This window comes from Perissodus microlepis, chromosome 12, assembly GCF_051167445.1.
Source record: "Perissodus microlepis isolate ML-2025 ecotype Zambia chromosome 12, ASM5116744v1, whole genome shotgun sequence".
NCBI lineage: Eukaryota > Metazoa > Chordata > Actinopteri > Cichliformes > Cichlidae > Perissodus > Perissodus microlepis.
The window spans coordinates 33,672,007-33,685,926 of NC_140472.1; the positions used below are offsets into that span (position 1 = coordinate 33,672,007).

General features: G+C 43.6%; 1 protein-coding gene across 2 annotated transcripts in view; it reads right to left on the reverse strand.

The window, feature by feature from the left end:
* Positions 1 to 567: 567 nt before the first annotated feature.
* The window catches only part of rasgef1ba (RasGEF domain family, member 1Ba), a 118,125-nt gene continuing 104,772 nt past the window's right edge, over positions 568 to 13,920 (reverse strand). For both annotated transcript variants that reach the window (XM_084946895.1, XM_084946896.1), the window contains 8 exons: positions 13,386 to 13,481; positions 12,728 to 12,830; positions 10,510 to 10,589; positions 9,108 to 9,203; positions 5,338 to 5,433; positions 4,745 to 4,868; positions 3,911 to 3,983; positions 568 to 2,017 (listed from right to left, as the gene is read on the reverse strand). In XM_084946895.1, the coding sequence (XP_084803021.1) occupies positions 1,993 to 2,017; positions 3,911 to 3,983; positions 4,745 to 4,868; positions 5,338 to 5,433; positions 9,108 to 9,203; positions 10,510 to 10,589; positions 12,728 to 12,830; positions 13,386 to 13,481 (693 nt within the window). In that variant the 3' untranslated portion in view covers positions 568 to 1,992. The remainder of the gene's footprint in view (positions 2,018 to 3,910; positions 3,984 to 4,744; positions 4,869 to 5,337; positions 5,434 to 9,107; positions 9,204 to 10,509; positions 10,590 to 12,727; positions 12,831 to 13,385; positions 13,482 to 13,920) is intronic.

The window sequence follows — 13,920 nt, forward strand, 5'->3', positions numbered from 1 at the left end:
GAGTTTTCAGAGTGAGAATAGTGACAAGACCAACATTTTACTTATTAGGGTACCCGGTGAGGCCTCGGCCACCTGAGAAAGAAACTCCAAAGTGAGTAAGTGAACCTGCAAGCTGTGCTGTCTCATTGCTGTTCAAACTCTTCCAAAATCACAATGTGCTGGACGTGTACAAGTGAGGCCAAAGTGGAAGTGACTTAAACCTGCATCATTTCTGGTGGCCAGCAGGTGGCAAAAAGATCAGATTGTATAGACGTACATAAGAAAATGATCCTCTTAGTTTTCTTCTTTCTTTTTTTTTTTTAAACTTTTATGGCCTCAAGTGATAGTTTCAGTTATGATTAAGCACAATATGGGGTTTAATTTGGAAATGATCATCCAATTTAAAGTTAAATAGACAATAAAGCAGTGTTTGCTTTGGGCTTTGGTTACCTTGTCACTAACCATCAGATTGTGCACAAGATGGTTCAGAACATCAGAATGTGAGCTTGGCTATGTCCATCTTTTCAATACAGTCTGTGGTCATGAATGCATTTTCCAGAAACAAAACAAACCCACAGAAGTCACTGATAAATTTAAGCCTTTTATTAACTTTTCTCTTTTTAAACACAACTAATTCATTCATAAACATTCCTCTATTCCATTGTAACAGTCCAAATACAAACGATGAGCACGGGGAGAGAAAAAGGAACATACAGTATGTACACAATAAACTACAACAGCACTGTGCGTTGAGGGAGAAGCAGTCAAGGCAAAGCGGACATCAGTCAAAAATATTCAACTTCATACGCTGAGCTAGTACCTTGTAAAATAAGTGTCTAATACAAACTTATATAAAAATATTAAAGTCAGGACTACTTATGCACGTTATGTACCTAGTACAAAATTAAATAACAATAAAATAAGCGTAAATATTGGAATGAGGAGATAACGCAAATGTATAAATAAAACATAGAGGAAATGTACTTTATTATGAAAAATAAAAACAAAATGGACATAATTTAACCAGAAAGCCTCAGTTCACATTATTCAGCTATTTTCTGACTGGACCACCAGGGGGCAGCACCGACACATTTTTTTCTACGAGAGCAAGGTGGCGCAGGAACAAAAGGAAAGTATGAATGAGAGTCTAGAGGAGCATTTCAGCACAGATAACTGGGAACAATAAGAAACAGACATGAACACCCCCCCCCACCCCATTTTAGCTCACTGCTAAAGGCCTCTGTACGCTTCAAAGGCAAATTTCAAAGCATCCAAAACTCCTGAAGCTTACTGATGCTGCAGTTCCTTTGAAGCATACTGGAAACCTAATCATGTCAAGACAAATGACAAATGAAATGTTACTTCCTGCTTCAGAAAATCTCAATTTTACACAACACAAACAAGAAAAACGACTTTTACATCTTTTCTCAAACGCAGCCAGTGCCTTCTTGTTTTCCTTACGTCACAACAAAAGCTTCAGAAACATGAAGTGAAAGATACTTGGATCTGATACAGTAAAATAATGGCTAGCTTAATGGTAAACAGTGTTATAGGTTAAGGTTTGGGTTCTCTGTACGGAGAACGCTGGCTTGTGGAACCCAGAGTAGCGTTTCTGTTGCGTTAGCCAACCAGCAGCTAACTTTGTAGCTTTAGTGGGGAGAAAAATAAAAGAGGCGGGGAAACAACAGCCCCAACTTTGTTAACACTCACAGGTACCCTTTTTTTCTTTCTTTTTTTTTTTAAACTGTGAGGGTTTGTATTGTTTCTTTATAAAACAAAGACTATAAAGTCATACAAAGAGATGAAAAACAGCTGTCCTGAAATGTACAGCACAAAGAGCAAGAGGGTAAGGAAAAGCAGAGCTGGGCCGGGACACCAAATGTCCTCGCCAGCTGAAGCAGAGATTGTCGTTTCCCTTCCAACACGGGGATACTTTGCTTGGACAACAGCGATGCTGACGGGGCACGCGGGCTCACTTGTTGGGTTCGACGTTATTCTGGTTTCTTCAGAGGTTTAGACCCTGCTTAGCAGAGTGGATCTGTGGGGCAAAGAAAGACAGCACCGTTAGAATCTGCAGACTTTCATCACAGCGATGTTTAATGATTGCAGTGCTCAGCCTCTTGCAAAAATGGCTGAGGAATGTGAACCATGACTGTGCAATTCATCCTTAAGAACCTGAAACATTAAGGATCCTTGATTTCTGCAATTTTTTACAGTGTACCAACTGCAAAATATCTTGGACGACTTCCATGAATGTTTCCCTTTTCCCTGCAGGATGGATGCTTTTAATACGACAGATTTCAGCAAATCTGCTGGAATTTTACAGTCCTAAAGTCCAGCACAGCGACCGCCACAGCAACAGTCTGCCTTTAGTGGATTTCCAGGTGTAACGTGTGTGGATGTAGGGGGCGACGGGCAGCGCTGGGCACGGCAGCACGTTCTGCTGACGCAGCTCGGCCGGAATAAAGTGACAGATCGTGTCGCAGTGGAGGCAAAGCTCAGGGGACAAACAGGGTTGGCAGGCGCTCAGGAAACGTGACCACACACGCGCCCACACACACACACACACAGCTAAGTGGATTCACCCCGGCTGGGCTTAACCCAACACTCGCAAGGCTGCCGATCCAAAAACCTGCTCTCACCTTTGACCCCTGCCAGAAGATCTGATTCATACGTCTGTCTGCATGTGGGTGGCTGCGCATGTGTGGGGTCAGTTTGGCGATCTGAAGCATGGCTGTCACGCTCTGAGTCATGTGGTCACTGTTCATACATACTTGGTGTAGTTTTACATCCATTTTTCCTTTCTTGCATCCACATTTTAAAACGAAAACTTGTAATCAGGTCTGTGTGAGAGCAGGGTGGAGAAGCTGCACTGGCATTGTCCTTCATATGGCAGAAGTTTCAAAGCTGCCTTTCTTTGGACACTTGGGAGCAGAAATAAGGCCAACGTTGCTGCGAGTGGGGATGTCTGCTAGCGAGTTTAAGGCTGAACTACAACCTAACGACTACTTTTTTCTTTAGTTCACCCAAACAAATTATTTATTAATGTCAGTTACCATTTCCCACGTTAAATTTTGCTTCCTTTCATATTGTGCCACCTACCCACCTCTACCTCACAATGTAACTTAAATAAGTTATACTAAAGGCTAAAAACACCCCAAATGTTTTTAAAAAATGGCTTTTGGAGCTGGACCAATCGCTGCTGTACTTCATTAAAGGCTCAAAGAGGAATTCATGAGTTCATCTGCTAACAGAATAAGGATTATCCTGTTCTTAGTGTGAACCTCTAGTGAGAGCTGCAACATTAATGCGAGTCCAAAGAAAGGGCAGAGTGTTTTCTCAGCCATCTGTTGTTTTTACAGCAATTTCTTGTAGTTTAATAACCGAAAACTTAAAATCCACAAATTTTTCACGGCTACATAAATGAATCTGATCTTAACAGTTCTCAGCGGAGAAGCGACGCATCCCTGACTCAGTTCGTGTCAATTTAACTTCAGCGTGTGATGCTGAAGCGAGAGGAAATATCCCTCCGTCAGCTCTCTGGGGCTTAGAGCCACCTGAACAAAGACATTTTTCTCTCATCCATCTTCTCACACACACACACACACACAGTACTGTGTGACAGGAGGGTATGGCGTTATTGTGCACATAAGATGTAATTGTGTGAAAATGACTGATGTCTTTACACGCGCGTGTGCAAGCGACGGCGTGGCCTGGAAGACCGATGACAGCCTCTGTGTGTGTTTAATGCATTTATTGAGTAGCGTGAGGGGTCAGCCTCACAGTGTGACCTACATCCCTCTGGGTGTGCCTGGTCAGCGGGGAGACCGGGTAGAGGATGTGGGGTGACAGCCGTGATTGAAAGACTCGAAGCCCCCGAGGGTGAGTGTGTGTGTGCATGCAGAGTGAACGGGGAGGGGTTCATACACACCTCAGAGACTTCCATCTGTCCTTCTCCATGTTGTTCTCAGGACCTTCGCTCTCGTATGATGCCAGATACAGAGCTGCAATGAGAAACGGAGCGAGATCATTCAAAGCTGTGACACTTATATGCCACCTTGCCCATTTTCCCCTCACTCTACTATTTTCTGTAGTAAATGCTGTTGATACTCAAAGCTGATTGGTCAGTTCAGACAGTGCGTTTCAGAGTCGGGGGGATTTTACTCCCTGTCAGTCTCTGATAACGCTGCGATAGGAGCCCGAGCCGGTGACAAGACTTTGAAGTGGATTACAGGAGACTGAGACTATCGGTGCCGCTGGAGCACGAGAGGTGATAACGAGGTGTGTGAGGATCTGAGGATTAGTCTCTGCACTGCTAGATTATTATGATTAAGGACAAAGAGGCGGAGGGCACAGTGTACATCATTTTGGTTTCTTCTGTTTCATTACACACCAACGCTTTATCATTACTGACACAAAGTAACAATTCTCCCTTTTAGGGATTTAAAGTAACAAGGTTTGCTTCCTTTGTTTTAAATCTACGACTATCTTAGTATAATTAGAGGTGTTTTCTGAGCTCGTGTAAATGTATTGACATGTATGGCTTTGTCCATTTATTTCCATGTTTACAGACTTGAAATCAAATGGTACGTGCCCCCCAAAAAAGTTACTACACAGCTACACAGGGGAGGAAAAGCACAATTTTTCACTTGTATAGATAAAGTGTCAAGCCAAGCCTCGATTAATGTCTGTAGCTTCATATTTAACATGGACACATTGGTTTCCTTTTTTATTTAACATAACCTTTAACGTTCAATGAACTCACCGTCTTCGGTGAATACCGGAGCGGTCAGCAGGTACTGAAGGATCTTGCGATCTTTCTCAAACGGACACTCCACTTTCTTCCAGGTCATGAACTCACTCACTTGTTTGGCGAGCTCCCAGAATTTCTGAAACACAGTAACGACACAGGTTGGTTATTCAGAAGGAATCGACATGTTTCAAATGAAAAGACTGCCTTTGAATGAGGTTAGGGGTAGCGCCACACTGCGGTACTCGTCAGCTGTTAAGAAGTGTTAATGTGTTCAAATACACTTATTTATTTCATAACAGGGCAGGATATAGACGTGATTCAGCAGCAGTCTATTTCCAAGGATAGAATCAGTCCTTAAAATAGTCTGATTCGGGGTAGCTGTGACCAACCACGAGTGGAAATGGTGTTTGGTCACTGGTCATCATGGAAACACAGCTGATATTTGCACACTCAAGCCTTACTTCTGCATTTCCCAGCAGTCTTTAGAGAAGTGGTAGTAAACAGCCCAAAATGTGTTTCCATGTGTAGTAAATATCGCGACGCTGTCTGACACTGAAAGTCACATGAGGGGAATCTCCCGTTGGGAAATATCAAATTCAGTTTACCTCAAAGTTGATGTGGCCGTTCTGCAGCCTGTTGGCACATCCCTCGTTGAGGAAGTAGATGTCTTTTATGAGCAGGCTGAAGAAAGGGATGACAATCTGCAGGGCAACGGAAACAGAAAGGGATTTAATATCAGCGAGCAGATATAAGGGGGATTTCCTTATGAGTCGTAGGTGTGTGCTCTTTTCTAAACAGCGATTCAAAAAGGATTATGGTTCACAAAGAGGATCTCTGCTTCACAGGAGAAACACACACACTTCTGTTCAAGTAAAACTCGCGAGTTTTCCATCTACAGAAGTCTGTAGCAGGGTGTAAAAATACAACCTGTAGCTAAAAAAACAGAAAAAAAAAACACCTAATGGGGAAGTGAGTCTAAGGTAAAGAGGTCAGTTTTCCAGAGAAGAAGAATTCCCCTTAAAAGCCACTTAAATAATTCATTGCCATAACTTACAATGATTTAGGTCACTGCATGTCTGTACACACACACACACACACACACACACACACGCTGATGTGGAGGAAATAAGGAAGAAGCACCAGCAGGTTGTAAGCTGGTGGGTTATTTAGAGGATTCAACTTTCTGGCTCACATTTATCATCTGATACGGCTCTTAAGCAAAACATGTTTTATACTGAAGGCTGCTGTAAAGTGGCACACTGACCTATAAAAATCCTCAGTCTGTCACCTCTCTCCTCACTGTCCCCACCCAACATTAAACATTCATGGAGCTTTCAAAGGAGCAACCGAAGGAAAAGCAACACACTGAGCTCTTCTTCAAACCTACATTTGTGTTGCACTTTCTATTATTCATACAAAGTCACTGTGTCAGACGTTGTACTTGTACAAGCCGCCCACACCCTTTGTTTTTAGTTCTTCCCACAAAATCATTTTTCAAGCCAAGCCAGCGAATCTCGCTCGTGTGCTTTTTGTTCCTCGTGTTCTTCTAAAGCTGCTCTTGGCCGGCTCGGATTGCACGCCTGTTTGTGTGAAATTATGTCTCCACACCATCCTTTGACAATAGTTGGGTGCAGCTGACTTGCATTTAACGAGGCCTCGGTGAAGTCACAAAGTCAGAACATCAAGTACAGCGAGGGGTCTGCAGGGGCAGGATGTTTACAAGAGCCTGCCTGTGTGCGTGATCTGAGGGCTGTTGTCATGCACACACGCGCATGTACACACGCGCACGCACACGCACACACGGAGAGTTTAAGGAAAAAAAGCCTGCAGGAGCTGAAAGGAAGTCGTTTTCACAGCTGGACATGAGAAGGTGTTAAAGGCCTGGAAGCAGAAGGGAGGCTGGATTTTGTAGCAAAATTAAATCTACCTGAAGTTGATGAAATGTGCAACATTTCTGTAATAGAGATGACTGAAAAGATGACTGAATCAACCGAATACAGTTGCTTTAAAATGGGGATTGCAGTTGGTCCAAACAATTAATCCAAAGCTATGTCGATACGAGCAATAATGAAACCACTGACAAATTAAGAAAACATTTGTAAGCTTGTAACAATCCAGTGTGCTGCTGGGAAACCTTGGGTTTATAACATCCATGTGGATGTTATTTTGAAGCCTTGATAATACTCTGTTGATGACATGCAGACGGAGAGCTGGATACCTGACGGCCAAGTAGTCGTTCCTGGTATATCCACCTGAGTGCATCGCTCGGACCCGAGCAGGCACCTTCCTGAGCATTGTCGCAGACCTTACCACCACATCAAGTTAAACATTAAACTTTAAACCTTCACATTAAACCTAAGGTGTCACCCTGGCCTCCCAACTCTCCACATCTGACCTACTCGATACTCGGTCGAGCAGTTCTCTTTGTATCGTTTACAAGCATGCAGCTAGGTAAACATTACATCCGAGCCGAGGGTCACACCGTTAATGGTACAGGCAATATTTATTCTGCACAACTGTGTAGAAGATAATAGTTCTTACATACAAAAAATAGCACTGCAGGCGAGGGAAACACTATGTCAAATTTTATTTTGGGGTGAAACGTCCCTTTATTTTTTTAATTTACTGTCTCCATCTGATTAAAACAAGTCTTAGAAGAAGAGCATGCAATGCAACTTTGTCCAAACTGGAGCTGTCTCCACATTCTTCCTTATAAAATATCTCACAATAGTTGCTACACAACCAAACACGATCCACCGAGTCTGGTTTAGATCAGCTGTTCGGCATTTTGTTAACATGTTATTTCAAGCAAATCAGCCAACATAGCAACAAGTGTTGGATCGTTAAATCTTTTCTGTCCTCACTGCAAAGAACAAAACCTACAGCAAGTATAGGCCGAAACACACGTCATCAGACTGAAGCACTGTGAGTGCCCGATGGAGACTATAAACACCCCCCCACCCCCCAAAAGGAGAGGTCACAAGCAGGAACATACCAGACTTCTTGGGAACTTTCCATTTCATGACCCTGACCTCTTGTACTGGACTGTTTGCATATCTTTGCTCCAAAAAAAGGGGGGACATCCCTCACGAACCACAGGGAGCTGCACACACATCGACAGTACACTTTGTCTCCATTAAATAAAAACACCTTTTTTTAAACATGATGACGGGACGAGAGGCTGACCACTAATGTCTGGCAGCCCACGAGCTTCGGGGCGGATCGCATTCGGTCAGGGTGGGTCGAAGCAGCAGAGAACACTATGTGATCTGGCAGGAGGCCATGTTTTCGTTTCATTCCAAAGCATCTTTGATGAGGAAGAAACTCAGACCCTCCTCATGTTTTGACCCTCATAACTTGACCTCCGCGTCCCCTGTGCACTACACTGTTATGTAACCTCCGCCCTCCTCCCCGGAGGCTGCTGATGCTGTAAATATCACAGGAACACACTGTGCAGACGATTTCAAGATACGCCGGTTTGGTTCTCTGCACTGCCTCAAACACTTCCTTCTACGTCACAGTGCATGAGAATAAAGTCTGAGATAAGGTCTCCACTTTTTGCATAACTGCAGTCAAGCGTAATACGTCCCCGCTGTGACACACGTCACCACTGAAAGGTCACGACAGCTGTCAAATGGTTTATAGTAAAGACACCGAGCCACCGTTCACTATAAGTGTCTCTGACTGTTTACATGAATTGTAAACCAAAGTCTGGTGTTCACATGTCCAGCTGTTCAAACTCTTGGGTCTGCATAAACACTGGCTGCTTGATGTGTCAGTATCACGCAGCAAACTCCAAAAACTGCAATTCTTTGACTGGCCACTTGAGGCTGAATCCAATCCTCATAGACTCCCAGTCTTAAAATGCCCAACTTAACAAAATAAATAACAAACAAAAAATGTTTTACATCCTGATATTAACTAAATGATCAATGGCAAAGACATGCCTGTCCTGAAGTTAGTGGTTCACTTCTGGTGAGCGATATTCTTTATTATTTTTATTAGGGTGTCACTTAGCACTAACTAGCAGATGTCTTTGTCCACAATCCAACGTCTGACATCACCATGGTTACGTCCATCTAATAATAAATGTCTGTTATTCAGTACGAAAATATCTGTCATCTTTTTGGCAAAGAGAAGTAAATAATTGGAATCGCAGCTTTTCCCAGAATTGTGATTCCGATGCAACAAATGTTGCGCTTCAAATGTCATCGTCCATATTTAATTTGCTCTCTTTCTGCCCGCCACAAGGCGTTCAGATGGGAGCTGAACTACAGGTGAACCAGTTGGAAAGTTAAGATTACATTTAAATATTCAGAATAGACAATCTCCCGTAAACACGCCACCATCAAATGCGGGAACACCAAGGCTTCACCTTCTCTCTGCTGCTGTTGGCGGTGATTGATCTCTGCGTGGCTCCTCTCAGTGCTGTTCTGTAGTTATAGAAATTGCTGGAAGGATCCATCTGGTGCTGTGGAGAGACAAATACAGAGTCAGTGTGAGCACAGGCCTCTGAAATGTGAGTGGATCTGATGGCCCAAAAAGCCGGCGACATGTGTTTTGGCTTAACACCAGTGGAAGTGCTAACTCTGTGCCTGGATAATACTAGTTGACAAGAAAGTGAAAGTCGCTGAAGGAAACTCTGAAACTCGAACACATCTTCAGTGAAAATTATATAAAATGTGGTTTTATTATTAGTTTTAGTTTTCACCATGATGACCAAGTATCCTCAAGTTTCAAATATTGTGACATAGGATGTAGTCACATGGGGGGGTGACGATGCCATTGGGTCTGCGACTTTCAACAAACTAAGCAGCAAATTAACTCAAACACAAAGTTTGGGATTCACCTAAAATAAATCCTCAGAGTGACAAAAGATAAAGATAAAAGGAAAGCATCAAGAAGGGTGCGACTGACAAAAGGAACAAAAGCCAGCAGAAGAGGAACGACGTGGATGATCTCCAGTGAGACGTGAAGAAAACCTAAAGAACTCGAGTCTTTGAAACCCTTTCAGGTCTCGCAGAGCGTCCCAGACTCACTCGTCAGATCTCCTATTTCAAAAGGGCCGACTGATGGCCCGTTGGGCTCACTGAACGTATTCTTGCGGTATGCTGGGTTTTCTCACACACCTCGGGAAGGAAGGCAGGGTTGCGTGATTTGCACACCCAGTTACACCTTAACATCTGGTCCTCCCGGCTGCTGGGCTCCATTTATTTCCACCTGATCCCGACAGAATCATCAAATTTCCCCTTATTTTTCTTCCAGAATGTACCAAGAACAATCATAGGTATTCATTTTTTGTTCTTTTCTGCACTTTGCATGTTCTGACTTTAAAAAACTGAACCTTCAGACTCAGATGTTCCAGGAAAATTGTGTTGCTTTACCATATAATCATACTAAACTTGGAAAAGGCTATCATGTGCTTTGGTTTAAGAGAAAGGCTTCAACTAGCTCAGTTCTGAAGACTTTCCAATGAGAATCTCTGTTTTTTCTGGATTTATGAGCGACCTTAGTCATGGACAGCAAACCCTTTATTCTCCCACTCAGATCCACGCTTGCAAAAGCTTTCAGCATGACCCTGTTTTTCTCTCTTACCCAATAAATCACTGACAGCAGTAGCTCCCCCGCAAACCCACAACTAGATTTGTCATAAGTGTTTACCACAACACTGCCACTACGCGTGGGAAAAACTTAAGAGTTGAATTATTAAAAGTGAGAATATAAAACACTCATTTCCTGAGCGCTGGTCAAAGTAAATCTCTTTTATACAAACTCACCTCTAGAATATCAAACTTGGCTGTTTTGACTTTGCTCCAGGTCTTCTTCAGCCGTGACACCGGACTCATGTTCATCCCAGCTGCAACACAAACACACACAAAAACAAAGGCCATGAGAGAGAGATCACACGCCCGTGCAAACACGATCGCATTAACACATGGCATTTTCCCCATTCAGCCAGACAGACGCACATCCCCCTCCACCCTTCCTCCCCCCCCTCTGCCTCCCCTTCTCTTTCTTTACGTTGCTTCTTCTGGTGCAGCAGGGCAGCAGGAACAATAGAGTTAACACACGCCTTGTTTCCCCTCCCAGCACTCTGCTTCCCATATGGTAATCCTCTGTGTGTGCCCGGTGCAGGTTCAGGCAGCGAAGGGTCACCAACAGAGCAGAACAACACCACAAAAACAGCCCTGGGGTACTCTAAAGAACTCCGGTTCACAGACAGAAATATAAAACTCGAAACCGCGAAGCCTCGTGTTCTCCCTGAACTCACTTTGGTTCCCAGCAGACAGTTTGGCTTTTACACAGCACCGAGGGACGGAAGCGAATGCAGGCCGAAGCACGGAGGCATGTGACACTGTGTGTCAGAACGTGTGCTGCCTGGGAAACAGCTCCATCCACTCACAAAGAGACCAGTGTGAAGAAGGACAGGTGTTAGCTGTAGTGGTCCCTCTGGGACACATACGCCCCCTATACGAGATGATTATTATACCGTTAATGTCTTCTTCTTTTCAGCGCAGTCACAATGTCGCCAGTGACAAGAAGACACACTGACAGTTGGGGGGTTTTGTTGTTTTTTTAATGAATTAAATGGTCACTTAACTCCAAGGCCGATTCGAGCCATGCAGTAGTTTAGATAATAATGCCCTTCTTTTTCTTTTCTGATCCACTTTAGACGGGAAGGAAAACCAAATCTGGATATTTCAAAACCTGAAAAAATAAATGTATTTGCTCACCGAGACACAGCTGATGGTAAATGGTCTCTTTTGGGGGGTAATAACCCTTTAAAAGCATCACAAACACAGTGTCCCTGGAGACGAGGCTGGTGTAGAAGGATTTGCCTGTGGCTCTCTTCCTCGCCGTCTCAGGGGAGGACAGAGGACAGCTGGCACTCCAATATCCTCTCCTCCCTTTCTCCCTCTCTCCCTCCCTCCTCCCCTGTGTGCTCACACTCTCTGGTCAGTGCTGACCATCTGCCCGGTTTATGCCCTCATCCAGTCCCGAGTCCGCTCCCTGTTTGTAGTGGACGCAAAGACTCTCCACCCGCCCTCAGGCACCGATGACCAGACACGCTCTCCTCTAAATCCTCCGAGACTCAGAGAGTCTTCTAACCTCTTAGGCCTTGGTGTTTTTCTCATTTCTGATCTGGAATCAACCTGGTTACTTTTATCGAAACTAATCTTCTTTTTAGAGACACGTTAACCCCTGCAGCTGTTTAGTACAACCCGGGTTTGCTCCACAATGGGCAGAATGTGGAGAGAAATTACATAGAAAAGGCGGAAATATCAATTTCTCTACTGAAAGTAACCTCAAAAGACCAGGATACAATATGCTTATAGTTCAGCCATTGTACAGAGTGAAGAATGGAAACCCCATCAGTGATACGCCTCGAGTTCAGCAACTATTGGCTTGATAATTCACACTCTTTGTCCTGCAATTTTATACCTTTTGGGCTATTTTTCAAAAGCACAGACACTGGAAGTAGGGACAATAGGTTCATAAATGTATTTTACAATGTGCAGACTTTGCAGTGACTATATAAGAGTGCGTTTGATTCTGTAAGTACAAGCAGACGGAGCAGAAAGCCATGGGAAAAACTGTCTGAGTGACCAAAGAACAAATTCCATCAAGACAATTATCTGCATGAACTCCGCTCCATCTGCTGCCAAGTTTCACTCATAATATTAAACTGAAGAAAATTACGTAAGGTGGAAATGAACTGAGACAATGTCAGGAGAGGTTACTGCCACGGGGCGACTGCACCGCAGCATGAACAAAACAAACAAACTGCAATTTATAGCACTAATCAAATTTATGATGATGCCCACAAGACAACAAGCTCTGTGCAGAGGCCTACACAGGAGGAAGCAAGTGCAGAGTGCACGTCTGAATGAGGAAAGTGCAAAGCATCACCTTGTGGGAACAATCGCTTCAGGTTTTGTGCAGCAATGAAACAAAACTTTATCTCAGAGAGAAAAAAAGAGAACTCCAACTCACATATAATGGCCATGAGGGAGTTAAAGTTGCCGATGTTGAAGCATTCCCGTGCCACGTCGATGAAGAACTCGATGACTCGGGCTCGGTGCTTCTTTTTCCCCGGCTGTTAACAAAATGGAGAACATTAAAAACTGCATTAAGCCTCAGCTTTATTTCCAACAAACACATTTACCAAACAGCGAAGTGCTGTTCCCCGAAAAGGTTGTAATCATTGTCGGGGACGATGGCTGGTAAAGTGCTATGTACAAAGTAATAAGGTTTGCTTGTACAATTCAAGATCACAGATTGGAGTTTTTGTTTCTTTCTTTCTTTTATTTGACAAGCATGAAAAGTGTTTATTTAGCCTGTCCCAGGCACTGCAGCCTTGTTTAACCTTGTTTTAGGGAACTTCCTCTTTCAGCTGAACTTTTGGGACATGAAAGCTACGTCCATCTTTTATTTACAGCCTATGGTTTGGCCATATTTTAATGTATTACGCAAGAATCTAGTGTAAACTGAGCTGTGAACATTTCTTTGGGTACTTCATTCACTAAACAATTATCTGAAAAATCAACCTTGCGATTTTATCCCTAATGAAGATAACAGTGGTTGTGTACCATCAACAGTCCGCCTTCATTAGCAGTGAAGTTTACTGCTTGGCTTGCTGTTTGTTACCTACCATGCAGATCTCTGTAGCCACCAGATAACTGAGTCTGTTGAACCAGTCGACATAAGCCTCCAGGTTGCTGGCCTTTTTGTGATCACTGAAGCAATTCTGCAGAAAAAAACACCAAAGAAAACCCACCTTCAGTTAGAACTGAAGTTAAGAGCAAAGCCAGTCGACGTCAATCGATTCAACAAATTAAAAAATAAAAATAAATGAGTGGACCTGTGCAGCCAATAATACTCAGCTTCCCCCTGCTTTTCATCTATAAGCACAATAGCGGTCAATGTTATTCACATTATGCATGCTGGCTCTTTGTGTGGATTCCTCTTATAATTCCACACATTCCTCGAGCCTTACGCCACTCGCGCCCATGGCGAGTTCCCGCCACTGAACATGTCGCTTTTTATGCAGACAGACTGAGTTATCCCCGTGTTTTCAAGTGGCTCGTTGGGGGTACGAGGCAAGCTAGCCTAAAAGAACAAAGGCAGCCTTAACCCCCATCACCCTGGCTTCCAAAAAACTGGCCCGTTGCCTAGCAGCCAAACGC